The following is a 24,460-nucleotide window of genomic DNA, read 5'->3' on the forward strand; positions in this document are numbered from 1 at the left end:
CCGCCATATACGGGCGGACGGTCCGCCGTTTAAAAATTTGGACATCCGAAGCCGTTCGTAGTTTCGAATTTTTTGAACGGCAGATGGTCCGCATTAGATGACTAGACGGTCCGCTAAGAATCCAGAAAAATCATTTAATTCATTACAAATAGCAAAACACTTCAAAAAGAAAATTTTACCAGAAGCTTATTGCGACCTGTATAATTTTAAAAAAACAAATCAAAATTGAGTGTCCAATATTAGTTCATGGTGTGGAAACCACAATGAATAGCTCCCACACTAACTTATCTCATACATGTTAAATCTAACTTTAAGTTTTCAAACATTTAATTACTACATACAATGAAATACAGTTGTAAAAATTTTCCTAGTTTTGTAGGTCAGAGTAGTCTTATTATACAAATTTCACAATTTTTCAAAATTGTTTGCTATTTATTTTAAATTAAATGATTTCCATAATAAATTGAAAAAAAATATTTGTGGGGGCCTCACCCGCCCCTAAAAATGGATTTCAGCCTGTTCGGTTGATCAGTTCTCAGCTTGTCTCGGCTTGTTTCGTCTTATTTTCTCTCACATAATACTATTCATTCTACCAGCCGAATATTATTCATCAGATCAGCCGAACAGCCTCTTTGTAGGGGCGGGTGGCCCCCTCACGTGCCTCTAAAAATGATTTTTTTATTCTGAAATTTTGTTTAAGTGAAAGCCTATAGCAAAAGACATAAAAAGTGGAACTTTTGCCATAAGCCTATTATGATATTTAGAATTTAGAAAAAATATCAAAACTATATTTCAAGGTATATAATGGTTAAGAGTGTAAAATTGTCGGGGACCACGATTAGGGGCACCCTAATCGGGGTACTAAAATCACCCTAAAAATGCAAATACATATTAGGCAACTGAGCCTATGAAGGCCTACGACCTCCTTCCAATCTGGAATAAAGGAAAGGACTCAAAGAAGCCTAGCACACGGCTCATCCGCACCCCCCTCGGACCCGCGGGATGATCTCCGTCTCGCTCGAGAGCTCCCATCGAGACCCTCGACTGCGCCCCGCGTCTCCGCCTCGCTCGAGGGTATCGAGCCTATCCTCGGGGAGGCGAATTGTCTCCGCCTCGCTCGAGGGTAGCGAACCTACCCTCGAGCGGGGCGAATCATCTCCATCTCGCTCGAGGCCACCCCTCGACGAAAAGGACAAACGGCCCTTCCGCTCACCCGCCCGTCGTACGGAGGCATTAATTGCCAACCACTCCTCCACAGCGCCCCGGACAGACGGCGTCAGGCCGTCATTCCCCACAGTGGCTGTGACCGGAGTCCCGTCCGCCAACTCCGGTCACTGCTCCGCCATCCCGGACGCTGTGGCAACACTGTGGGAATCTGCGATGTGGTACGAGACGTGCTCGGCACAGCTCCCGTTACCATTATGCCAACTCATGCTGTCCGGACTCCACCTCACCACACCAACGGCCCCAGACCCGTCCCCTGCTCGGGAAGGGATCCGGCGTCGCCACGTGTCCCCCAAGGAGGGATGCTCAACATTAGCAGCCGGAGGCCCGGACCTCCCCCCTCGAGGGGTCCGGGACCTCCACGTGACTCCCGGACCCCCTTAGCGCACGCGCTAGCACTCCACCCATGGGGGGGGACCGCCACGTGCCCCACTACCGCTGGCGCACATATATATGTAAGACCCTAGCCTGCAGGGCCCACGGAACGCCGCCATGCCACATCTGGAAGACGGTACACCCTACAGCGATGACCACGCCGCCTGCTGGGGCTGTCAGGACGCCGGCGTGATCTCTGCAAGGCCGAGGACGATGCCCAGGACGACTGCCACGACCGACGCCATGCCCCACAGTGTACTTCCCACAGTGCTCGACCACTGCACCCCCGCGATTCGGGGGAAAGACGACGACTTCTATGATCCCCTGCGCATGTACACCGTCCCTCCTTGTGTCTATAAAAGGAGGAGGTGGGCTTCCTTTAAGGGGGTCGCGGTCGGATCCATTCGATAGTACGCAACACTCAGCACCACTGAGCCTCCGATATTGGCACACGCCTCAATCAACTCCTTCTCTAGCAGAGACTTGGGAGCTTCCCTCCCTCTCTCACCTCGCATGTACCCCCTACTACAGTCACCTCCGGTGCAAGATAATACAGTGCCCTCGCACACCCCCTTGCTGGACTTACGGTCCCGTGGCCGGAACCAGGATAAACCCGTGCGTTACTGTGTTGCCTCTTGCATCAACATCTGGGATGAGGAAACACGCAGCATCATCACTAGTTGGGTCTGGACCGCCGGGTCAGGATACCGACAGCTGGCGCGCCAGGTAAGGAATGTTGCGTGACATTTTCTCTTTTGTTCGCATTTGATCTCCAAGGATGGCGAGCAAATCCAACCAATTCCCCATGGGCGTCTCGGATCCGCTCCCAGCAGGATACGTGATCTGGTTCGGGAGCCTTGAGTTCAGAGCAACCGGCAACGGTTACCTCAAGGAGCTCCTCTCACCCAGACGCAACCCTGACATTCCGACTTCACAAGCCCGACGTAACATGAGCTCGGGCCAACACTCGCGACAAGCGCGCGTGGGGCGGCGCCGGGCGGCACGCCTCAGCTCCCCCACATGGGTTGAGGTTGCCATGTCACTGCTCAGCATCGCGGCAGACGGGGCCACCGCTTCGTCATCACGTGTTTTGGCGTCAGCTACGCCGACACCATCATCGACTGCAGCCCTAGTGCCTCCCAGGGGGGCGCGACTGCGGCGTCCCCTTCCCCATCGGGATGCGCAACGCTGCCTCCTGCGCCTCTTCGTCTTGCACCAACTTTGCCGAGTATGAGGATCTGCCGGGTCATCGCCTCCTGTCGATCCACAGCCTCATCGCATCGTCTCCTAACGACTCCTACCCCGAGACGACGAGCTCGATCGCCGACGACATCAGCTTCTTCATGGACAACTTCACGGCCGAGGAGGCCAAGGACTACTCTGGGGTCCGCGACCCCGATGCTTTCCGCTCGTTCCAGCTCGCGGCGGCTTACTGCCTCACTTGCTCCGAGGACTCCAGCGAGGGTGATTATGATCCCACCCGGGAGTGCTTCATGGTCCAGCTCGCGGACGGGCAAGAGGATAACGCTCCGGGTGATGACGGGAACGGCGGGACAGATGCGCAGGCAAACCAACTGGTGGTGCCGGCTGCGGCCCCTTCTTCTTCGTCAAGCTCGGCGGCGCGGCAGGCACAGCTGGCGCAGCTCAAGGAGCTTCAAGCCAAGCTCGACGAGCAGCGTCGGCAGACTCAGGAGCTGCACACCGCACTCGAGCACCAGCACACCGCGTGTGGCGCACATGCCCAGACGGCAGCACGCGTTGCCCGGGAGCGGATCCTAGCCGATGACAACATCGACAAACCTCCGGAACTGAAAACGGCCGGTGAAAAACTCATCACTGCGGCCTACCTACTCCAAGCGATGCCCGAGCCGTCGACGACTTCGGGTCGCAACCTGCGCCGCGAGGCACAGGCGCTCATTGAGCAAGCTGCTGTGTAGCAGGCCGAGAGCTCTGCGTCTCGTATGCGCTCGATAGTCCTGAGGCAGCCCGGTGGGACTGCACGCCAGGACCACAAGGTTTCGGTGCACACTCCACCAGGAGGGAAGGGAAAGGCAGCCGTAGTGCATGACACGAAGGCACCCTCGGTGCACGACTGCATCGGAAAGGCTCCCGCAAGGGAGCGACTCCACGACACGCGCGGGCATGCCGGCGATGGCGACGCCCGCTACATCGTCCACGGCAGGAAGTACACCCCTCGACGGGGTGGACGCTTCGACCCCGAGCACAACAGGGGCGAGTCACTGGAGCCTCCGAGCACCCGGGTGTTCAGCCGGGAGATTCGAACCGCTCCTTTTCCCCCACGCTTTCGACAGCCCACCACCCTTGTCAAATACTCGGGCGAGACCGATCCTGCAGGCTGGTTCAACAACTACCGCCTAGCATGCCAGCTGGGCGGTGCGACGGAAGACGCGGTTATCATTCGCAACCTTCCCCTTCACCTTGCTGACGCCACACGAACGTGGCTCGAGCACTTGCCCGCAGACCAGATCCACAACTGGGGTGACTTGGTCCAGATCTTCGTGGGCAACTTTCTGGGCACGTACATGCGCCCTGGGAACTCCTGGGACCTCAAAGGGTGTCGGCAGAAGACCAATGAGTCCCTGCGCGACTATGTGCGGCGCTTCTCCAAGCAATGCACCGAGCTCCCCAGCGTCACCCACGTCGAGGTCATCAACGCCTTCCTTGAGGGCACGACGTGCAGGAACCTGGTGCAAGAGCTTGCGCGAAGCCGTCCTGCCAACACCAACGAGTTGTTCGATGCTGCCACCAACTACACCGCCGGTGAGGAGGCAGTTGGTGTCATTTTCAACGACAAGCCGAACAAGCGCAAGGAAGATGCGCCCGCAGAGGGCGGCAACGCCAAGATCAACGCCCCCGCCAAAAAACAAAAGCGGGGGAGCAAAGGGAAGAAGCAGGCCCCACCAATCCAGCGCGGACCGGGACGGGCAGAAGACTCCGACGAGGCCTTCGTTGCCGCCCCGGACCGCAAAGGACCTCGAGGCCCCCCTCAAGGTGGAGGCGGCCTATTCGATGACATGCTCAAGAAGTCGTGCCCTCACCACAGGGGCTCGGTCAACCATACCCTCGAGCAATGCGAAATGCTCAAGAAGTACTACGTCCGTGTCGCACATCGCGACGAGGACAAGAAGAAGGATACTGGCGACAAAGGTGGAGATGACGAGTTCCCCCCGGTGGAGAACACCTTCTTCATCTTTGGAGGCCCAACGACGAAAATGACCTCTCGGCAGCGCAAGCGTGAGCGTCGGGAAGTCTTCTCCGTCACCAAGGCCACGCCATCCTACCTCGACTGGTCGAAGGACACCATTTCCTTTGGCCGCGAACACCACCCCAACTACGTCCCACACCCGGGACGGTACCCACTTGTTGTCGACCCCATCATCGGCAACACCCTCTTCTCCATGGTGCTCATGGACGGAGGCAGCAGCCTCAACATTATGTACGCTCACACCTTAGAGCTCATGGGGATTGGATTGAACAAGCTTCGCCCCAGCAAGTCGCCATTTCATGGCATTGCGCCGGGGAGGCGAGTCCAACCCCTCGGCCAGATCGATCTACCCATCTGCTTCGGCACGGCAGCCAACTTCCGCAAGGAAGTACTCACCTTTGAGGTGGTGGGGTTTCGGGGATCCTATCATGCCATTCTTGGTCGTCCCTGTTACGCCAAGTTCATGGCCATCCCCAACTACATCTATCTCAAGCTGAAGATGCCGGGTCCGAAAGGGTGTCATCACCGTCAGCTCTACGTTCGAGCACACCTACGAGTGCGATGTCGAGTCCATTGAGCAGGCGAAGTGGAGGACGAGGCCCTCGCAGCCACCCTCGACAAAATGGCAAGCGAGGCCTTGAATCCACGCACCGACACGCGGGAAGCTTCGAACCCGCCGAGGGTATCAAGAAGGTGCCCCTCGACCCGAATCGCTCCGATGACAAGGCGTTGCAGGTCAGCGCCACCCTCGACAGCAAATAGGAAGTGGTGCTCGTCGACTTTCTCCGTGCCAACGCAGACATCTTCGTGTGGAGCCCCTCGGACATGCCTGGCGTACCGAGGGAGGTCGCCGAGCACTCCCTTGATATCCGACCCAACTCCAAGCCGGTGAAGCAGCGCCTGCGACGTTTCGACGAGCTCAAGTGCCGGGCGATCGGTGAGGAGCTGCAGAAACTTCTGGCAGCCGGATTCATCAAGGAAGTATTCCATCCCGAGTGGCTAGCTAATCCTGTATTAGTGAAGAAAAAGAATGGGAGTTGGCAGATGTGCGTAGACTACACTAGTTTAAATAAAGTATGTCCGAAGGTTCCCTTTCCTTTGCCACACATTGATTAAATCGTAGATTCAACTGCGGGATGCGAACTTTTATCCTTTCTTGATGCTTACTCTGGTTACCACCAAATTAAGATGAAAGAGTCCGACCAGCTCGCGACATATTTTATCACGCCTTTCGGCATGTTCTGCTACGTCACGATACCCTTTGGCCTCAGAAACACCGGAGCTACATATCAGCGGTGTATGCTCCACATTTTCGGGGACCATCTCGGGCAGAACGTAGAGGCATATGTCGACGACATTGTTGTAAAATCCAGGAAGGCGGACGACCTAGTTGCCGATCTCAGGATCGCATTCGATTGCCTAAGGGCTAAAGGGGTAAAACTCAACCCCGAGAAGTGCGTGTTCGGAGTCCCTCGAGGCATGCTCTTGGGCTTCATTGTCTCCCAGCGGGGCATCGAACCCAACCCTGACAAAGTCTCGGCCATCACTCGGATGGGACCGATCCGAGACCTAAAGGGGGTACAGAGGGTCATGGGATGCCTAGCGTCCCTTAGCCGATTCATCTCGCGTCTCGGCGAGAAAGGCTTACCCCTGTATCGACTCCTGAGGAAAACCTCACGTGGACCCCTGAAGCTCAAGAAGCCCTCGACAGGCTGAAGGCATCGCTCACTCATGCCCCCATTCTCACGCCACCCGTGGATGGCGAGCCCCTCTATCTGTACGAAGCTGCGACGACCCAAGTGGTCAGCGCGGTGGTCGTTGTCGAAAGACAAGAGGAGGGCCATGCTCTGCCTATCCAACGGCTGGTGAACTACATAAGCGAGGTGTTGTCTGAAACCAAGACACGCTATCCGTAGATTCAGAAACTGCTATACGCAGTGGTTTTGGCCCGGCGCAAGCTGCGCCACTACTTCGAGGCCCATCCCGTCACCGTGGTCTCGTCGTTCCCTCTGGGAGAGATAGTCCGCAACAGGGAAGCCGAGGGAAGAATTTCCAAATGGTCCGTGGAGTTGATGGGAGAAACTCTCACCTACGCCCCCCGCAAAGAGATCAAGTCCCAAGTCTTGGCCGACTTCATGGCTGAGTGGACGGACACTCAGCTACCCCCACCACAAATCCAAGCTGAATGCTGGAACGTGTACTTCGACGGGTTAGTGATGAAAACTGGCGCCAGCGCTGGCCTCCTCTTCATCTCACCCCTCGGAGATCATATGCGATACATAATACGCTTGCACTTCCCTGCATCTAACAATATGGCGGAGTACGTGGCCCCCCTCAGTGGCCTCTGCATCGCCATCGAGCTTGGCGTCAAATGCCTCAACGTACGCGGTGACTCTCAACTCGTCATCGACCAAGTGATGAAGGAGTCTAGCTGCCACGACCCGAAGATGGAGGCGTACTGCAAGGCAGTACGCCACCTCAAAGACAAGTTTGACGGCCTAGAACTCAATCATGTCCAGCGCAAGTACAACGAGGATGCTGACGAGCTAGCCAAGATCGCGTCAGGGTGGACCACCGTCCCCCCGAACATCTTCGCTCGCGACATCACCAAGCCCTCCATCGAATTCGAGAATCCGGCGGAGCCAGGCCCCTCGACCGCCGGGCCCTCCGGCGGGAACCTCCCGGCGGACGAGGCCGAGCCCATGGGCATTGACTTCGAGACCTCCTCCACGGACGAGGCCGAAGCAATGGAGATCGACGAGGCCCCCACCTCGCAAGATTGGCGCGCCCAGTACCTCGACTGGATGATTCGAGGGATCCTACCCTTGGACCGCGCTCAGGCACGGCGCCTCGCTAGGTGGGCCAAGTCCTTCGCCCTAATCGACGATGAGCTGTACAAGCGCATTCCTTCGGGCGTCTTGCAGCGATGCATCCCCATCCCCGAGGGCAAGGAGCTGATCCGTGACGTCCACGCTGGCACCTGCGGTCATCACACCGCGCCACGAACCCTCATGGGTAACGCATTTCGACAAGGTTTTTACTGGCCCACCGCGGTCGCCGATGCCACCAACGTCATGCGGACCTGCGAGGGTTGCCAGTTCTACGCTCGAAAGATGCACCTCCCGGCCCACGCTCTGCAGACCATCCCCATCACGTGGCCGTTTGCCGTGTGGGGGCTGGACCTCGTCGGCCCGCTGCAGAAGGCGCACGGGGGCTTCACCCACTTGTTAGTAGCAATCGACAAATTCTCCAAGTGGATCGAGGCTCGACCCATCGGAAAGATTAAATCCGAGCAAGCTGTTCTGTTCTTTACTGACATTGTCTTCAGGTTCGGGGTCCCGAACTCGATCATTACCGACAACGGCACCCAGTTCACAGGCAAGAAGTTCTTGGCGTTCTGCGACAGCTACCACATACGTGTGGACTGGTCGGCTGTGGCGCACCCACAGACGAACGGGCAAGTGGAGCGTGCTAATGGCATGATCCTCCAAGGACTGAAACCAAGGATCTTCAACAAGCTGAACAAGTTTGGCCGGAGGTGTCTCACAGAGCTACCCTCGGTTATTTGGAGCCTGAGGATGACCCCAAGCAGAGCCACGGAATTTACCCCGTTCTTCCTCGTCTATGGCGCCGAGGCCATACTCCCCACGGACTTGGAGTACGGGTCACCAAGGCTCAAGGCCTATCAAGAGCAGCAGAACCAGCGAGCCCGTGAAGACTCGCTGGATCAGGTAGACGAGGCTTGAGACATGGCGCTCCTACACTTTGCGCGCTACCAGCAGTCTTTGCGAAGATATCAAGAGCAGAGAGTTCGGCGCCGAGACCTCAACAAAGGGGACCTGGTGCTGAGGCTTTGACAGGACAACAGGGGCCGCCCCAAGCTCTCACCACTGTGGGAAGGCCCATACATCATCGCCGAGGTGCTCAACCCCGGCACGTACAAGCTGGCAAACAAAAACGGCGAAGCCTTCACCAATGCTTGGAACATCTAGCAGCTACGTCGCTTCTATCTTTAGAGTTCCGAGCTATTTGTACATCGTTTGTATTCGCATTTTCGATTTCCCGAAACAATAAAGGAGTATGCTTTACTTATTTATTTTTTGGGAACCTTCTGGACCCTCGGGGGCTCGGACGCGCACGAACACTGAGGTACGCCTAGCTTTACCCTCGGCAAAGCCACGCCTCCCTCGGGGGCAACTACGGGGGGAACCCCCGAACGTCCCCAAAAATCGCCAATGTTTTTTTGAAAAATTTCCGTCTCTAAGTTTCTCGTACACTTGGAAAAAACGAACGCGAGGCATAAGCAACTATGGTACGGGGCCGGCCGAGTCGTGGGGCCGCCTACGCCTCCGGGATACGGCACCCCCTCACCACCCCACGCCTAAGTCGCTTATGAACGCGAAATTCCTCGCAGAAGTTTACCAAAGTCGCTTACGAGAACACGGAAGTAGAGTAAAGAAAACGAGGGCTCCAATGCACAAGGCCTCGATGGGTCACACTGTCGATTTACGATAACGAATTTCTTAATCCACAAGTACAATCACGACAAGTACTAATTTATTACATGGGCTCCGAGGCCTAGTCTCTCTACAGGTTATCATCCCCCCTTTGCGGGTCTGCAGCAGCATCGAATTCGGCTATCGGGGGGGGGGTGTCTGCTTCGAGCTTCCCGGCCAGGACTGTGGCGAACTCCTCGGCGGCTGCGTCGGCGTCGTCTATGATGGCCGACGCGGCATCCGCATCGGCATCATTGGGAACGACGTACCCCGACGACGCCCTCTGGAGGTCCATGATATAGTGCGTCGAGGCCACGGCGAGGGCTCGTAGGACACCGAGGCGGAAGGTGCTCTTGGCGTGCTCGGCGATCCGGCCACCTAGCGCTCGCAGGCGGCTGATCACTGAGCTACCAGACATGGCGCCGTCCCACTCGAGCTCCTGGCACACGCTCACAGCGGTCCGCTCCAGGTTAGCGTACTCCGCCTGCACCGCCATGAACGCGGTGTTGACCGCCTCCTTCACCGCAGTCTCGTCTGCCACTCTCTGCCTCAGCTCTGATCAAAGGAACCAAGATAAGCTGCGAAAAATTAGAATCCAACAACAGCGAAATTTCGAGCACACACCTGCGATATTCTTCTGCGCCTCCTCCTGCTGGACTCGGGTGACCTCCTCGAGTGAAGACAAGGAGTTCTCTTTCTCCTTGAGGGCGGCCTCCGTATTCCAGATGGCCACCTCCTTTCCCTCGAGGGCTTTGTCCTTCTCCTCGAGGGTCCCGGTGAGCGTGGCGACGGTCGCCTTCTCGCGCTGGAGCTCGGCCTCCTTGCGCTGGAGCTCGGCTTCCTTCTGCTCGAGCGCCGTCCTAGTGCGCTGCAGCTCGGCGGTTTGCACCTCGGTTTCCTGAGCCTTCTGCTCCGCTGCGGACCTCTGGACGTCACGCTCGCCGGTGGTCCGCGCCAGCTCCTCCTCTAGCGCCTACTGACGTGCCCCCAGATCCGTCAACTTGGTGTTGGCGTCGATGTTCTGGAGCACCAAGCCAGCATTGTGCTGCCCAAGCCAGCGCACCTGAGAGTACAACCGGGTCATCTCGGCGCTCTTTTTGCGCGAGATGTCCCTCAGCCGCTGCAAGAGGAAAGGCGTGGGTAAAACAAATAAAATCAAGGCCAAATACGAACGATTCCCGGGAGGGAGCCGCTTACCTGACTGATCTGGTAATCCGTCGTCCTATGGAGCTCCAGGGCGCGATCGAGGTGGTTCAGAATCTGAGAGCCAGCCTCAATCTGCTCCTGCCAGATGGCCTCCTCCTCCTGCTCGTCGTGGAGAAACTCCGGGGGGACCCCGGACTGGATGATTGCCCCGTGATGGGCCCCTCGGACGTCCCCGCATTGAGCACCTCCTCGCAGCCCGACGCAAACTCGGCGACCTGGTCGGCGGCGCTTGCCGCAGCAGCGGGGTCGATGTCCCTTGAGTCCCCGAACTCCTCGCTGCTATCCGGCAGCTGCACCACCGGCACCACGCTTTCCGGCGCCGCCTGCGCCGTCTCTGCCGCAACGACACCCTCGTCCCGAGCCTCTGCAGGCACCGAGACGCGGGTTTCCTCTGCCACCTGCGCCCTTGGCGCCGACTCCTCCTCCGCGATGCCCTCGACCCCGGCCCTCGGGGGCTCGGGGACGAGGGTCTCCATCTCCGTTTGGCTGGCGGGGCGCTCCTGCGCGTCCCTACCAGCTCCTTCCTCTGCGACCAGCCGAGCGGCGCTATCCGCGTCGCTCCGACCAGCCTCGACTTCGACGTCTGGCCGGGTGGCGTCATCTGCGTCGCCCCGGCCGGCCTCCCCCACGGCGTCAGCCTGAGAGGCTGCTTCAATGCCACCCTGGCTGGCATCGCCCCCATTCCCCGGCGCTCGAGCCTGTTGGGCCACTTGGGCCCCTCGAGTCATCGCCTCCCGCAGCTTCGCGGCCTCCGCCACAATATCTACGATGGGCGGGGGCTGCGGCGCCATGTGCGGCGTGACGCGCGCCCCGGTCTTGAGGGCTTTGGCCGGCGCGAGCGGGGCTGCATCCTTGGCAACGGCCCCGGAGCTGGAAATCGGGGAAGAAGGGCTGAGGTTAGCAGGATTGGGGGATCGATTAAATAAAAGCAAGGAATAAAACCAAAACCACTTACCCGGACCGGGCGCTCATACTGCGTTTGCCCGTGCCACTCCTTCGGGCCCGCGGCACACTGACGCCCCTCGACGACTGATTCGAGGGTGTCGTCCTCGGATCGGCCTGGAGCCTCGAGGCCATCTGTGCAGGCGTCTCCGCGCTCGCAGCGGACCCGTCGCCGCTCGTCGACATCGCGGGCGCGGGGACCCCCTCACCTACCGCCGGCAGGGGCAACCTCCGCTCTGTCACGGGCGTAGACGATCTTCCGCCCGCCGCCGGCGTGGGCGACCTTCCTCTAGCCGCTGGCGTGGGTGACCTCCGCTCTGCGCCCGCGAGGGGCGGGTCCACCAACAACCCCGGTGTGGGCCTCGCTTCACGCAGCGTCAATGGCGCGTCCTCGTCTCCAGCCTCTTGATAGACCGGCGGAGAATCCGTGCCCGTTGCCGCCTCGTCATCACCCGGAAGGTTGACCTCGGCATCCGAGGTGTCCTCCTCATCCGTGGACTCGGGCATAGTGGGCCGCGGCTTCCCCTCCGCGCGTGCGATTTTGCACGCCTTGTCGTGCTTTTCTTTCCTCTTCCTCTTCCTCTTCCTGTCGGCAGCCGCCTCCGCTGCTTCTTTCCGCTTCTTCACCGCCTCTGCGTGCAGGCGGTTGACTTTGCGTTCCTCCGGGATCGAAGGCCTCGAGGGGTGGCACCTACGGCTCACCCCCTGCAAAACGCAAGCAAATCAAAGTCAGGGAGCGGGAAAAGGAATAGCAAAAGTCAGCAATGGATTGAAATCGTGGCTCGCCACTGAAAGGTACCCCAGCTCGGGGCGCATCTTGATCTTCCAGAGATCGTTTGCGTTGTCGGGGAACTCCGCCACCGCTTTCCTCGCCCTCCGGGCAGCGATGCCTCGGGGGAGCAGCACCATCGACGTCCTTGAGCCCGAGGCCGGGACCCCGGGGGTGAGGCCGAAGATCGGCAGGCTCCTCTCCATGAGAGGAATCACCCTCTGCCGGTGAAAGTTCGCGATGACGGCAGCCGCCGTCAACCCCTTCCTCGCCAGGTGCACCAATGCCTCGGTGAGCACCTCGAGCCGGGCTTGATGCGCCGGGGGCGATAACCCCCAGTCCCACTTCGCTGGTCTCTCCCGAAGCACCTTTTTGGTGAATGCCGGGAGCCTGTTGCCGAAGTTGCGCAGGTAGAACCACCCTCGAGTCCACCCGGCGTTGTTCGTCGTCATCTTGTTGGGGACGTACAAGTTATTCTGGCTTGGGCGCAAATGGAGCATCAGGCCGCCGGCGCGCGCGAACCTCTTCGGCTGGCCACACACGTTTTTGACGAAGAGCTCGCCGTGGAACAAGTGGATCCACAGATCCCAATGGGCTTCAATCCCCAGGTATCCCTCGTAGACAGCGACGAAGATCGCCGCCTGCGAGATGGAGTTGGGGCCGAAGTTGTGCTGCTCCGCTCCGTAGTACTCGCACAACGCCCGCATGAATCTACTGACGGGGACACCGAATCCCCGCTCGTGGAGACACACGAGGCTCATGACGTAGCCCTCAGGGGGATTCGGCTCGGTCTCCTCCAGCCGTGGGGGAATCCACGCCGGCGGCTCCAAGCTGATGTTCATCGGTAGCGGCCGGTCGGCGACCAGCTGCTCCAGAACCGCTTCTGTGGCGGTGGATTTCCCCCACGGCAATGGCTCCCGGACGTCCGACATTGCTTCGAATTACGGGGGAATGTGAGAAGGCAAGCTCTGCGGTGCCTAAGGTGCGCTCTCGCTCTCTCCTTCTTCCTCCTCTCGCTCTCGGCTGTGCGCTCAGGATGCAGGGGAGGTGGAGAAGGCAAGGGAGATGAAGGCAGATGGCCAGGTGAGCCCAAACAATCCCCCCTTTCTCGCTTTTATTCACCATGATGGGCGGATTCGCGGACACGGCTTGAATCCCCCGCATTGAATGCGGTAGATTTTATGTTGCTGACGGATGGGCCCCATGACCGCGGAGTCTCCCACGCGCGCACTCGGCAATAACTACGGCGCGGTAACCAATGGGCACGGCGTGACTGTTGAACTGCTCCATCCGTCAGCCGCCGCCCACGCCGCTTCGTCTACCCGAGGTAGTCGCCTGAAAAAGGCGCGCCCGCACTGCACCGCATGTACCGGGCCATGTTGCCCATGACCAGCGGAAGACCCGCGCACACGACCAGCGACTCCGCGCCGCTTGCGAACCGTGACGGAATATTCCTTTCAGGGGCTCTTCACCCTCGAGGGAACCTTATTCCGAGGCCTTACTGATCAGGGGTTCGAAGCCTAGCCCGTCGAGGGTTCGACAGGTGCCCCAGATCGCCAGAGTCAGGGACTGCATGGATGTGCCGTACAAGCTACCCTCGAATGCGAAGTTCGAGACGTCCTACGCAGTGTACAAGGCCAGTCGTGGGTGCCTAGCAGGGGGATCAAATCAAGGGAGAGCATCAAGCCCTCGGACCCTATCGAATGGGTCCGAGCCCCACCTAACGAATCTTTGCGAGCGCATTATGTGACGTGTCCACGGACCACGAGCCGACCCTTATCGAACGGGGCACGGACGTCCACTTGAACTACCCAATAACAGCTCACTGAAGCAGTCATAGCTCGTGGCCCGGGCATGGGTAGCATGGTGTGCTTCACCCCTCCTCCATGCAGAAGAGCGACGAGGGCCGTAATAAAAGTCGAGAGTTCCCCGAACGCCATTATGCAGGCTGGGGCTCGGGGGCTCCTCGCACACCGCAGCTCAGGCCGCACCCTCGAATGGATCGACGACCGTCGATTATGAAGTTCCATGTGTTTAACCAAAACCCCCACTCTTGACGCGCGCCTGCCAGATGATTCAGCCGGACACTGGGTCGTTGTGCCAGCACGAAAAATGCCAAGGCCGGCTGAAAGGAGTGCCGATGCCGGCTGAAAAAGACGCTGGACGGCCATCTCAGTGAAGCAACCAAGCAGGATGACGTTTATAGCCCTTGGACGAGTGCAAACACTCCTCCAAGGCCTCGGGGGCTACACCCGCGGGTGCACAGACGCGCCCCCATGGAAGAAACTTCACACATTCGAGGACCAAAATCCCCTGCAGGGGTGGTACCCACCCATACACTTTTGGTTGTCCTCTCCTCGAAGGAGAAGGAGACTTCATTGATCTTTACGAACAAAGATTACAAAGGGTTACCAGCTTAAAGCCGTCGAAAAGTACAAACACATTGCCACCTGCGTGGCAATTTTCCCTGTCTTGGGGAGGAGTGAACGCCGATGAAGAGCACCGAGTCCTTGGCCGGCGCGACGGCCAGGCTGCTCGGGATTGCGAGGAGCAGCCCCCAGACCGCACGGGTCCAGCGGGATGTCCTCCTCGCAAGCTTTCTTCTAGCCTCTCCTCCACCGAAGACCCTGCGGGGGGTCAAGCTGGCGGACAGCACCCTCCACACCATCTCCCCGAGAGCGACATTGTCGCCAAGAGGGACGATGCGAAGAATGGCCACCAAACCTGGCACCAACGCCATGGTCAGGCGTCTCAACCCCCCTACAGACTAAGGGACATCGCAGAAGCAGGACCCCACGGGCCCAATGCTATTCTGCTAATCCCAATGAAGCTAAGGGATGGTGCGCACGCCCTTTCTAGCTTTCCCCCGCCGCTCGCAAGCATTCTTCTAGCATCAAAGCCTAAAAAAGCCAGGCCACCCCATCTGGGGGCCGGTCGTGAAAGGCAAAGGAAAACATTACGAGACTGAGGCGATGCTAGAAGTAAGAGCAGGGAAGTTGGAGAGGAAAGGGAGTCCCATGACCCCTATTTATAGCTGCGTCGGGCGCCAAGCTTCAAGCCTGTCAAAGGGCGAAGGCTTGGACCGCCCGTGACGGCACGGCTCCCCACGAGCGAAAGATACCCTTGGTTACCGTGCTGAGACATGATGGGACAAAGCAAAGCTGAGCCCTTGGACGCTGAGCGGCGCAGCATCGGCGCTGACCGACTGCCCTCGAACGGCGCGTCGCAAGGCGACCAGGGAAAGCGGGGCCGAGACCCTGAGCGCGGGACAGCGCGACAAAAGCACCGGCTGCAGAGCGGCAAGTGCCATCGTGGCCCTGGACTGCTCAGTATGCTGAAGCGTCTCATCCCCAGAACAAAACAAAAAGGGGCACACGCCTCAGAATGCTCTCTCCGCAGGCGCACTGCCCCGACCGACGAGTTGTCACATCCGCCGGGCCAGCACCCGGGTGCGCCTGGCGGGAGCGCAGCACCGATCGATCACGTCAAGGGGTAAAATCGCAGAAATACCCTTTGGCCGAATCCCCTGACTCGACCAAAGCCTCGGGGGCTACTGTCGGGGACCACGATTAGGGGCACCCTAATCGGGGTACTAAAATCACCCTAAAAACGCAAACACATATTAGGCAACTGAGCCCACGAAGGCCTACGGCCTCCTTCCAATCTGGAAGAAAGGAAATGACTCAAAGAAGCCCAGCACGCGGCCCATCCGCACCCCCTCGGACCCGCGGGGTGATCTCCGTCTCGCTCGAGGGCTCCCATCGAGACCCTCGACTGCGCCCCGCGTCTCCGCCTCGCTCGAGGGTATCGAGCCTACCCTCGGGGAGGTTCTCCGCCTCGCTCGAGGGTAGCGAACTTACCCTTGAGCGGGGCGAATCATCTCCGTCTCGCTCGAGACCACCCCTCGACGAAAAGGACAAACAGCCCTTCCGCTCACCCGCCCGTCGTACGGAGGCACTAAATGCCAATATCTCCTCCACGGCGCCCAGGACAGATGGCATCAAGCCGCCATTCCCCACAGTGGCTGTGACTGGAGTCCCGTCCGCCAACTCCGGTCACTGCTCCGCCATCCCGGACGCTGTGGCAACACTGTGGGAATCTGCGACGTGGTACGAGACGTGCTCGGCACAGCTCCCGTTACTATTCTGCCAACTCCTGCTGTCCGGACTCCACCTCACCACACCAACGGCCCCGGACCCGTCCCCTGCTCGGGAAGGGATCCGGCGTCGCCACATGTCCCCCAAGGAGGGATGCTCAACACTAGCAGCCGGAGGCCCGGACCTCCCCCCTCGAGGGGTCCGGGACCTCCATGTGACTCCCGGACCCCCTTAGCGCACGCGCTAGCACTCCACCCATGGGGGGGCCCGGGACCGCCACGTGCCCCACTACCGCTGGCACACATATATATGCAAGACCCTGGCCTGCAGGGCCCACGGAATGCCGCCACGCCACATCTGGAAGACGGTACACCCTACAGCGATGACCACGCCGCCTGCTGGGGCTGTCAGGACGCCGGCGCGATCTCCGCAAGGCCGAGGACGATGCCCAGGACTACTGCCACGACCGACGCCAGGCCCCACAGTGTACTTCCCACAGTGCTCGACCATTGCACCTCTGTGATTCGGGGAAAAGACGACGACTTCCATGATCCCCTGCGCATGTACACTGTCCCTCCTTGTGTCTATAAAAGGAGGAGGCGGGCTTCCTTTAAGGGGGTCGCGGTCGGATCCATTCGATAGTACGCAACACTCAGCACCACTGAGCCTCCGATATTGGCACACGCCTCAATCAACTCCTTCTCTAGCAGAGAATTGGGAGCTTCCCTCCCTCTCTTGCCTCGCCTGTACCTCCTACTACAGACACCTCCGGTGCAAGATAATATAGTGCCCTCGCACACCCCCTTGCTGGACGTACGGCCCCGCGGCCGGAATCAGGATAAACCCGTGCGTTACTGTGTTGCCTCTTGCGTCAACATCTGGGACGAGGAAATACGCAGCATCATCACTAGTTGGGTCCGGACCGCCGGGTCAGGACACCGACAAAAACCATAATATATGACTTGATCACTCCAGTCTCTCATACAACTCAAGATTTACTTTGTGGTTTCCACACTCATAATCACTATGCGCAGCGAAATATACTTTTTAATATTTTTCTAGTTCTATAGATCACAATAGGCTTATGATAGAAACTTTACTTTTTTGATGTGTTTTTGCTATTTTTTAAAAATTAAATGGATTTCTGAAATAAAGTTGAAAATTATTTGATTGTCAATTTTATTCCAGAAATTTACTTAATTCAAAAGATAGCACCGCAGACGGTCCGGCCACAGCTGGCGGACAGTCCACGGGTTCGGATGTCCTAACTTAACTACCTTCTACAGTGTAAAGACGTTTGGACGTCCGAATCATCTGCAGTGAGGTTTTGACATCCGAACCCGTGGATGGTCCGCCCAATAAGACTGGACCGTACCGCTGGGCTATTTTTTTTTTGTCTCAATTTGAAGTTCCTACTCTAAAAATTTGTATCATCTGATAAATCCCTAATGAATCTCCATGGAAGAACTCGAACCAACTTAGTGCCTCAAGTTGAAAGGATCTGAATCCTAGTTCTGATAACCAAAGTTTAAAGCTCCAGATCTCTAATTCTCCTCTTACCATTGCAAATTTGCACAATAGAGTTTGTCACCGGTCAATGACAAAAGTGGGTCTTGCAAACAAGGTATTGTAAATTCCTTAGTGGCATAAGTAATTTTATATCCCCTCAAATTGAGTGGTTAGGTTTACTTGTCTAGAACAATACTAATGTTAATACAGCGAGTTATCTCTTCTGGAATCTGGATGCACCCTTGAATGGTGTGTCTAGTTTTATGATTGTCATAAATAGTAATAGTAACTGAAATTGATAAACAACTGCTAAAATTGTTCGTTGGAAAATAAACTATTGTAGTAGTATAAAAAAAACCAGCGCTAGCCATAACTAGTCACTTATAATGCTACCATACTGTTTTAGCATCAAACAATCATCGAATCAATTGAGTACTACTGTCTTTCTTTCGCCAGTGAATTGACTCTGTTCTGCTGTTCTGCTCCAACACCAGCCAACAGTCTTTTCCTCTCACACCACTCCAGCAGCAGCCTTCAGCCACCAGCCAGCCAGCAGTGTTTTTCTCTCACACCACTCCAGCAGCAGGCTCCAGTACCAGCACAGCGAACGGGGCCTGAGTACTTATTAATAAATATATACCGTATGTAGCACATATAACAAAATGATGGTAAAAGAGTTATAATAAGCAGCTATTAAATAGTATATCTACAAAAAGGATGTATTTAGCAGGATTTAAAGACTGCCAGAATTGTGCTTGGAAACATATTCTTGAGTGTTCACCCTGCTGACATCCTGTGCCTACTTAAGGACCACTTAGCCCCCTCCTACGTCCTACCCTGCCAACACCAACACAAGTCATTGCTGAAAACCAACACCCAAACCTCTCCAAGAAACGAGGTATTCCTTGACCATGAGGGCCATCAGCTCCTCCCTGCTCATCGCCGCAGCCGCCGCCGCAGTAATCGCGCTGTGCTCCGTCGCCCCCGCTGCAGCGGCGCGCGAGGCGCCGGCGCCGGCGCCGTATATAACCGTCGGCGAGTGGAGGCCGATCAAGGACGTGAACGACCCCCACATCCAGGAGCTGGGCGGCTGGGCGGTGTCGGAGCACGTCAGGCAGGCCAACGACGGGCTCCGCTTCGGCAGGGTGGTGAGCGGCGACGAGCAGGTCGTGTCCGGGATGAACTACATGCTGCTGATCGAGGCGACCAACGGCGCCGGCAAGAGCGCGACGTACGGGGCGGCGGTGTACGAGCAGGAGTGGACCAAGACGCGGAAGCTGCTGGCGTTCGCGGCGGCGAATTGATCCGGGGACGTACCCGTCGTGTGGTGGTGGTGTGGGCCCCCTGGGCTCGTTCCTGGTTACATGGATTTTGAGATCGATTAGTGGTAATCTTAATCAAGAGCTGCGATCACCCGCGGTGTATAACAAATGAAGTGCTGCATTGCACATCTTGGGATTTACAAGGTTCAATATAAAAGAGTCTCTGTTATGGCTTGATCGGTTTTTCGAGTTTTGATCAGGCGTCTGCTGCTCACGCAAGCGTCCGACGTCAGAAGAATTTAGCAGAGTAACGTTGAAACTTGAAACTAAAAAAAATCGGCGTGAAGATCATGAGACGATTCACATGGAAAATTATTTTACTCTCTTTCATCATCAGCGGTTAAAAAAATCTTATATAAAATTGATATATCATCATTGTTCTCTATCCCTAAATATCTATTTAGATATCATCTATCATGCCCTCGAAGATATTGTTGGAGTCTTTGAGAATCGAGATAAGGGCTGCCGCCGCCCAAAACCAGGGGCTTGAAGAAGATTTGAGATTTCGACCCCGCTCGTCAAATTCCAGCCATCGTTCGACCCGAGACACAAGCAGAAAAGCTCCCAAATTGAATAACCATGTCCGCCAGAGCTCTCCTCCTCCTAGCTGCGATCCTGCTCGCCGCCGCCGCCGCGCCGGCACCGGCACCGGCAGCTTCGACGCGCGCACCCCGTTGCGGGTGGAGCCCCGTGAGGGACGTGAGCGACCCGCACATCCAGGAGCTCGCACTACTACAGAAATGATTTCCAGGGACGCCCTGTTTTTTTCCAAGGGCGGGTGCAAATTTACCCCGCTCCTACAACAGGAGCTGGGTACTGTAGCATTTCGTCCGCCCCTGGAAATGCATCTCCAGGGGCGGGTGACGGCACCACCCGCCCCTGAATCATTTTCAGGGGCGGGTGGTGCCATCACCCGCCCCTAAAGATCTTATTTCCAGGGGTGCAATAGAATTGGCGGGAAACACAAATTTAAATAAAAGGGAAATAGAATTTTGAGAACCTGGATCGAATGGTGCAATTGCTTAACAGGTGAAAATGGACGGGAAATAAAAAATAAAATAATTAAATACAGAGGGAAACGTATTATAATAAATTGGGAGGAAATAGAAAATTTGAATGGAATTTCAAATTATGGTTTGGCGGGAAATGAATTTCAAAAGCGGCTCATGCTTTGAGCCGCCCTTGTAAAAGGTTTTCCGGCGGCGGGTGATGGCGTCAGCCGCCTCTGGAAAAATCATTTTCAGGCCGCTCCTGAAAAATAGTTTACAGGGCGGTTGGTGCCATGGCCCGCCTCTGGAAATTAATTTTCAGGGCGGGTACAAGACCCACTCCTGTAAAACTTGATTTCTAACTGCTTCAGACAGGGACGGGTCGCGCGCCCGCCCTTGAAGATGTCAATCTACCCGCCCCTATAAACATTTTCTGCAGTAGTGACGGAAGCTGGGCGGTGGCGGACCACGCCAGGCGGGCGAACGACGGCCTGCGGTTCGGCAAGGTGACGAGCGCCCAGGAGCAGATCGTGGACGGGATGAACTACAAGCTCTTCCTCGACGCGGCCGACGCCAGCGGGGACGTGGCCGACTACGGGGCGCTCGTGTACGAGCAGGAGCGGACCAACACCCGCGAGCTCACGTCCTTTGCGCGCGCGCCGGCGAAATGATGACCAGGAACGTGAGTACGTGAGCGACCAGCAGGGTGTCCGGGGCTCCGGACCGGTGCCTGGACTGGAGTGACGCTGGGTAGAGTGACTAAGCTATGATCCGATTACCGGGATGTACTGTTGCAGATATATGCTCGTGTCGTGGCCTCGTTGCTCGAGTTAACAGTTATTAGTTTCTGCTGTGGCATTGCAAACGCTGAAACGCACTCCAGGTAAGATCAAAATACGCGGTGTGGCGGTAATCTCTTTCTTTGTTTTTTTAAATAATAAACAGATCAGTTGGGGAGCTGTTGATTATATAAAAAAGGGATAAGTCTATTTTACAACCTCGAACTAGTCAAGAAGTCCGTTTTTCAACCTCCTACTACGAAACCGGGTAACCTAGGCCCTCGAACTGGCAAAACCGTCCGAATCACACCCTCGAGCACTGTAGCAAGCTGTTTTGAGGGCGGTTTTGCTACAGTAACATTTTCGAATTTCTGGAATTTCACACCTCTCTCAATTAAATAAGAAAGAAAGCATAGTTAATATTGTCTAAAAATCATGATATTTTTTTGGGAGGTAGATAAAAAGACAAGGAATTTATTTTGGATAGATGTGATACATTAAACATAATGAACTTTGAATTATAAAATTTTAAAAATGAGTAAATTCAAAATTTCTTGAATTTTTGGGTTAGCTAAACCTTTGATAAAAATGAAATAAAAATATGATAATTCATAATTTTTAATTTAGTTTAATAAGGTATTTTTTATTGGCCCAAGTTTTTATGAAAGTTTTTGAATTCCTCCGCAATGCTCAAATTTGAATCAAATTTGATTCCTCAAATTTTAATTTATGAATTTTCTATAGAACTTGGGCTAATAAAAAGTACCTAACTAAACTAAATAAAAAATTATGAATTATCATATTTTTAATGCATTTTTATCATAGGTTTAGCTGACCTAAAAATTCAAGGAATTTTGAATTCTACCTATTTTTAAAATTTTATAATTCAAATTTCTTTATGTCTATTGTATCACATCTAGCCAAAATAGATTCCTTGTTTTTTGATCTACCTCACAAAAAAATATCATGATTTTTAGACAATATTAACTATGCTTTCTTTATTATTTAATTGAGAGAGGTGTGAAATTCCAGAAATTCGAAAATTTTACTGTAGCAAAACCGCCTTTGGCTGAGCCAGGGTTGTTTTTCAGACGGTTTCGTTAGTTGGAGGTGTAGGATGTCCGGTTTCGTAGTTCAAGGGCCAAAATCGGACTAGCGTGATAGTTCAGAGTTGAAAAACAGACTTTTCCCTATAAAAAAATCAAATCGGCCAACACTACGACAAACCTAGCCGGTTGGGTTGGTTCTCTCTTTCCGATCGATCACACACAACAAAATAATGAAATAATGATGCCTTGGTCTCTTCGACATCAACACGTGTCTTCGTTCACTTAAGCTCTGTCATAAATCAAATGCTATAATTTTATATTAATATCAACAACGTTATTCTACAATTTAGGTGTGGCGATTATTCTACTACACCCAGTAGTCAAATTACCGATCAAACTGGACGAAAGTTGCTTAACCGAATTAGAATTAGTATATTACTGAATCACATGCAGTAACAATGCAAGTGGGTATTCAATGGTATTTTTAGATTAACTAATTAATTATGATGATATATCACTCTAGTTTATTTTCTCTCTCAAATAATTTACGCAAAATGTCATTCTAATTCATTTTGTTAATTTTTGGATTGACTCAATAACCCAAAATATGTCTAAGTCGCATCCCTGCTCCGATCCAAATCCAACGTAATAAAAAAATTCGACTTATAGTAAACGCCATAATTTTTTTTTGATGGCGTAAACGCCATAATTTCGATCCAACTTGGAAGTGCAAAGAAAATAAATCAAGGCAGATATCGGAGGCAGCAGGCAGGTAACTTGACCAGTGGTCAGCGCGCTCAGCCCTGAATCCGCGACAAAATCCAATCCCAGCCGAATCGCCGGCTAGAGACGATATATGGAAAGAAAGATAGATATGAGAAGATGGCAAGATGCAGGACAGCCGGAGGCCGGCCGAAACCTTGCTGATCCCGCCACGCCATACTCGTCGATTTCGGCTCGTCGCGGGTCGAGACTCGAAACTTCAATAAGCCACCTTGGCATCGTTGCTACACCGATCTTTACATGCTGTATCCTAGTTTGTGCTGCAAAATATATAGTCCAGCGCCTCTTCAACTCTTCAGTGTGCCTCTAGTTTCAAAATATACAATTATCAGTAGAGGTAATTACCACTATTTTTTAAAAAACAGTAGTAGGAAGTATCAGGCTATGTTTGTTTTCTTCGCTAGATTGTATAATCTAGCTTAGGCCCTGTTTGGTTAAGTCAGGTGACTAAAAATCAATAACTTATAAGTTCTCCCAGTTTGGTTGTAGATGACTTATAAGTCATGACGTCCCCGCCCCACCCCTCCTTCTCATCGCCCCTCTCCCCTCCATGGCGCCCTCGCCCCTCCTCCTCACCGCCCGGACACCGACTCCGCCCCGACCCCGCAGCAGGCGGTACCCACGCCCCCAGAGCAGAAGCCGCCACTTGCCGCCGGAGTCGATCCCCATTGACAAATTGCGAAGGCATGCCGAGACGGCCGGCGTCCCCCTCCCCTGAGCTCCATCACCACCGCCACCTAAGCTCGCCGGTGAGCCACCTCCTCCGGCCTCCCTCTCCCGTAGCGGACTCCACCTCCGAGCTCACCGCCACCCCGCTGAGCCCATGCGCTCGACCGCTGCCCTACCCGGCCATGGTGGAGAGAGGCGGCAGCGGCGCCGAGATCTAAAAAGGAGGTGCTGACAGGGAAATGGGAAATGGTGGCGAGGGGCGGCTTTGGCAGATAGGTGGCGGCGGCGCGGTGTCGAGGGGTGGCAACGGTGAGATCTAGAGGGAGGCAATGGCGGCGAGCACGAGAGGGGCGTCGCGGGTGGTCGGGTGCCGATAGGGTTGGGCGTGGCCCCATGCAAAAAAACGGGTGTACCAACTTATGGCTCATAAATTGGGGTGACTTATAAGTTGGTAGTATTTGGCAAAATAAGTCACTTATTTCACTTTTTAATTTATAAGTAGGTAACTTATCTGGAACCAAACATGGGCTTATTATTGTAGTACAATAGGATAAATGGTCCTGGACCATCTAAATCTATATATATTTCTAAAGAGAGTAAGATTTCCACCTAAATTTTTGGTTTAGTCAGTCTCGTATTATTAACAGGTAGGCCTTAGTTGATCCGATATGCGAGTCGGACTAACCCCCTCCGTCCACGACTCGATCACGTAGATCACTACAAATTAATGCACGAGCACTAATACGTATCCGATATTTATACCAATTTTATCCATAGTAATGTATGGGCACAATTGCCTAGTAATCTAAAATAAACTAGACCAGTACATCTTTTTTCCCACTTCAAAAAATGCAACTCATTTCGAATTATTTTGGTGATCTAGAGTGACCTTTTACCTTGTTGCCTTGGACCGTAATCTACTACGTACCTCCATCAAAATATAACAACTTTTAGAATTAGTCAAAATCAAATATATCTTTGACCAATAGTATCTTCAAAAATAATTATTCTTAAACAGTGTTATC

At 54.8% G+C, this 24,460-nt stretch overlaps 3 protein-coding genes across 3 annotated transcripts; 2 read left to right on the plus strand and 1 right to left on the minus strand.

The window, feature by feature from the left end:
- Positions 1 to 101: 101 nt before the first annotated feature.
- LOC120689156 (translation initiation factor IF-2-like) lies at positions 102 to 11,976 on the minus strand. Its single transcript, XM_039971480.1, has 4 exons — positions 11,483 to 11,976; positions 11,042 to 11,397; positions 180 to 196; positions 102 to 113 (listed from the first exon to the last, which is right to left on the minus strand). Exons 1-4 carry the CDS (start codon positions 11,974 to 11,976, stop codon positions 102 to 104), a joined length of 879 nt encoding a protein of 292 aa, XP_039827414.1.
- A 6,745-nt stretch (positions 11,977 to 18,721) lies between these two features.
- Positions 18,722 to 19,325, plus strand: LOC120687350 (cysteine proteinase inhibitor 8-like). Its single transcript, XM_039969320.1, has one exon. It carries the CDS (start codon positions 18,756 to 18,758, stop codon positions 19,146 to 19,148), a length of 393 nt encoding a protein of 130 aa, XP_039825254.1. The 5' UTR covers positions 18,722 to 18,755; the 3' UTR covers positions 19,149 to 19,325.
- Positions 19,326 to 19,745: 420 nt separating this feature from the next.
- Positions 19,746 to 20,826, plus strand: LOC120689157 (cysteine proteinase inhibitor 8-like). Its single transcript, XM_039971481.1, has 3 exons — positions 19,746 to 19,892; positions 19,940 to 19,944; positions 20,607 to 20,826. Exons 1-3 carry the CDS (start codon positions 19,746 to 19,748, stop codon positions 20,824 to 20,826), a joined length of 372 nt encoding a protein of 123 aa, XP_039827415.1.
- The last annotated feature ends 3,634 nt before the right edge of the window (positions 20,827 to 24,460 follow it).

The sequence above is a fragment of the Panicum virgatum genome, chromosome 9N (assembly GCF_016808335.1).
Source record: "Panicum virgatum strain AP13 chromosome 9N, P.virgatum_v5, whole genome shotgun sequence".
In the NCBI taxonomy this organism is placed as follows: Eukaryota; Viridiplantae; Streptophyta; class Magnoliopsida; order Poales; family Poaceae; genus Panicum; species Panicum virgatum.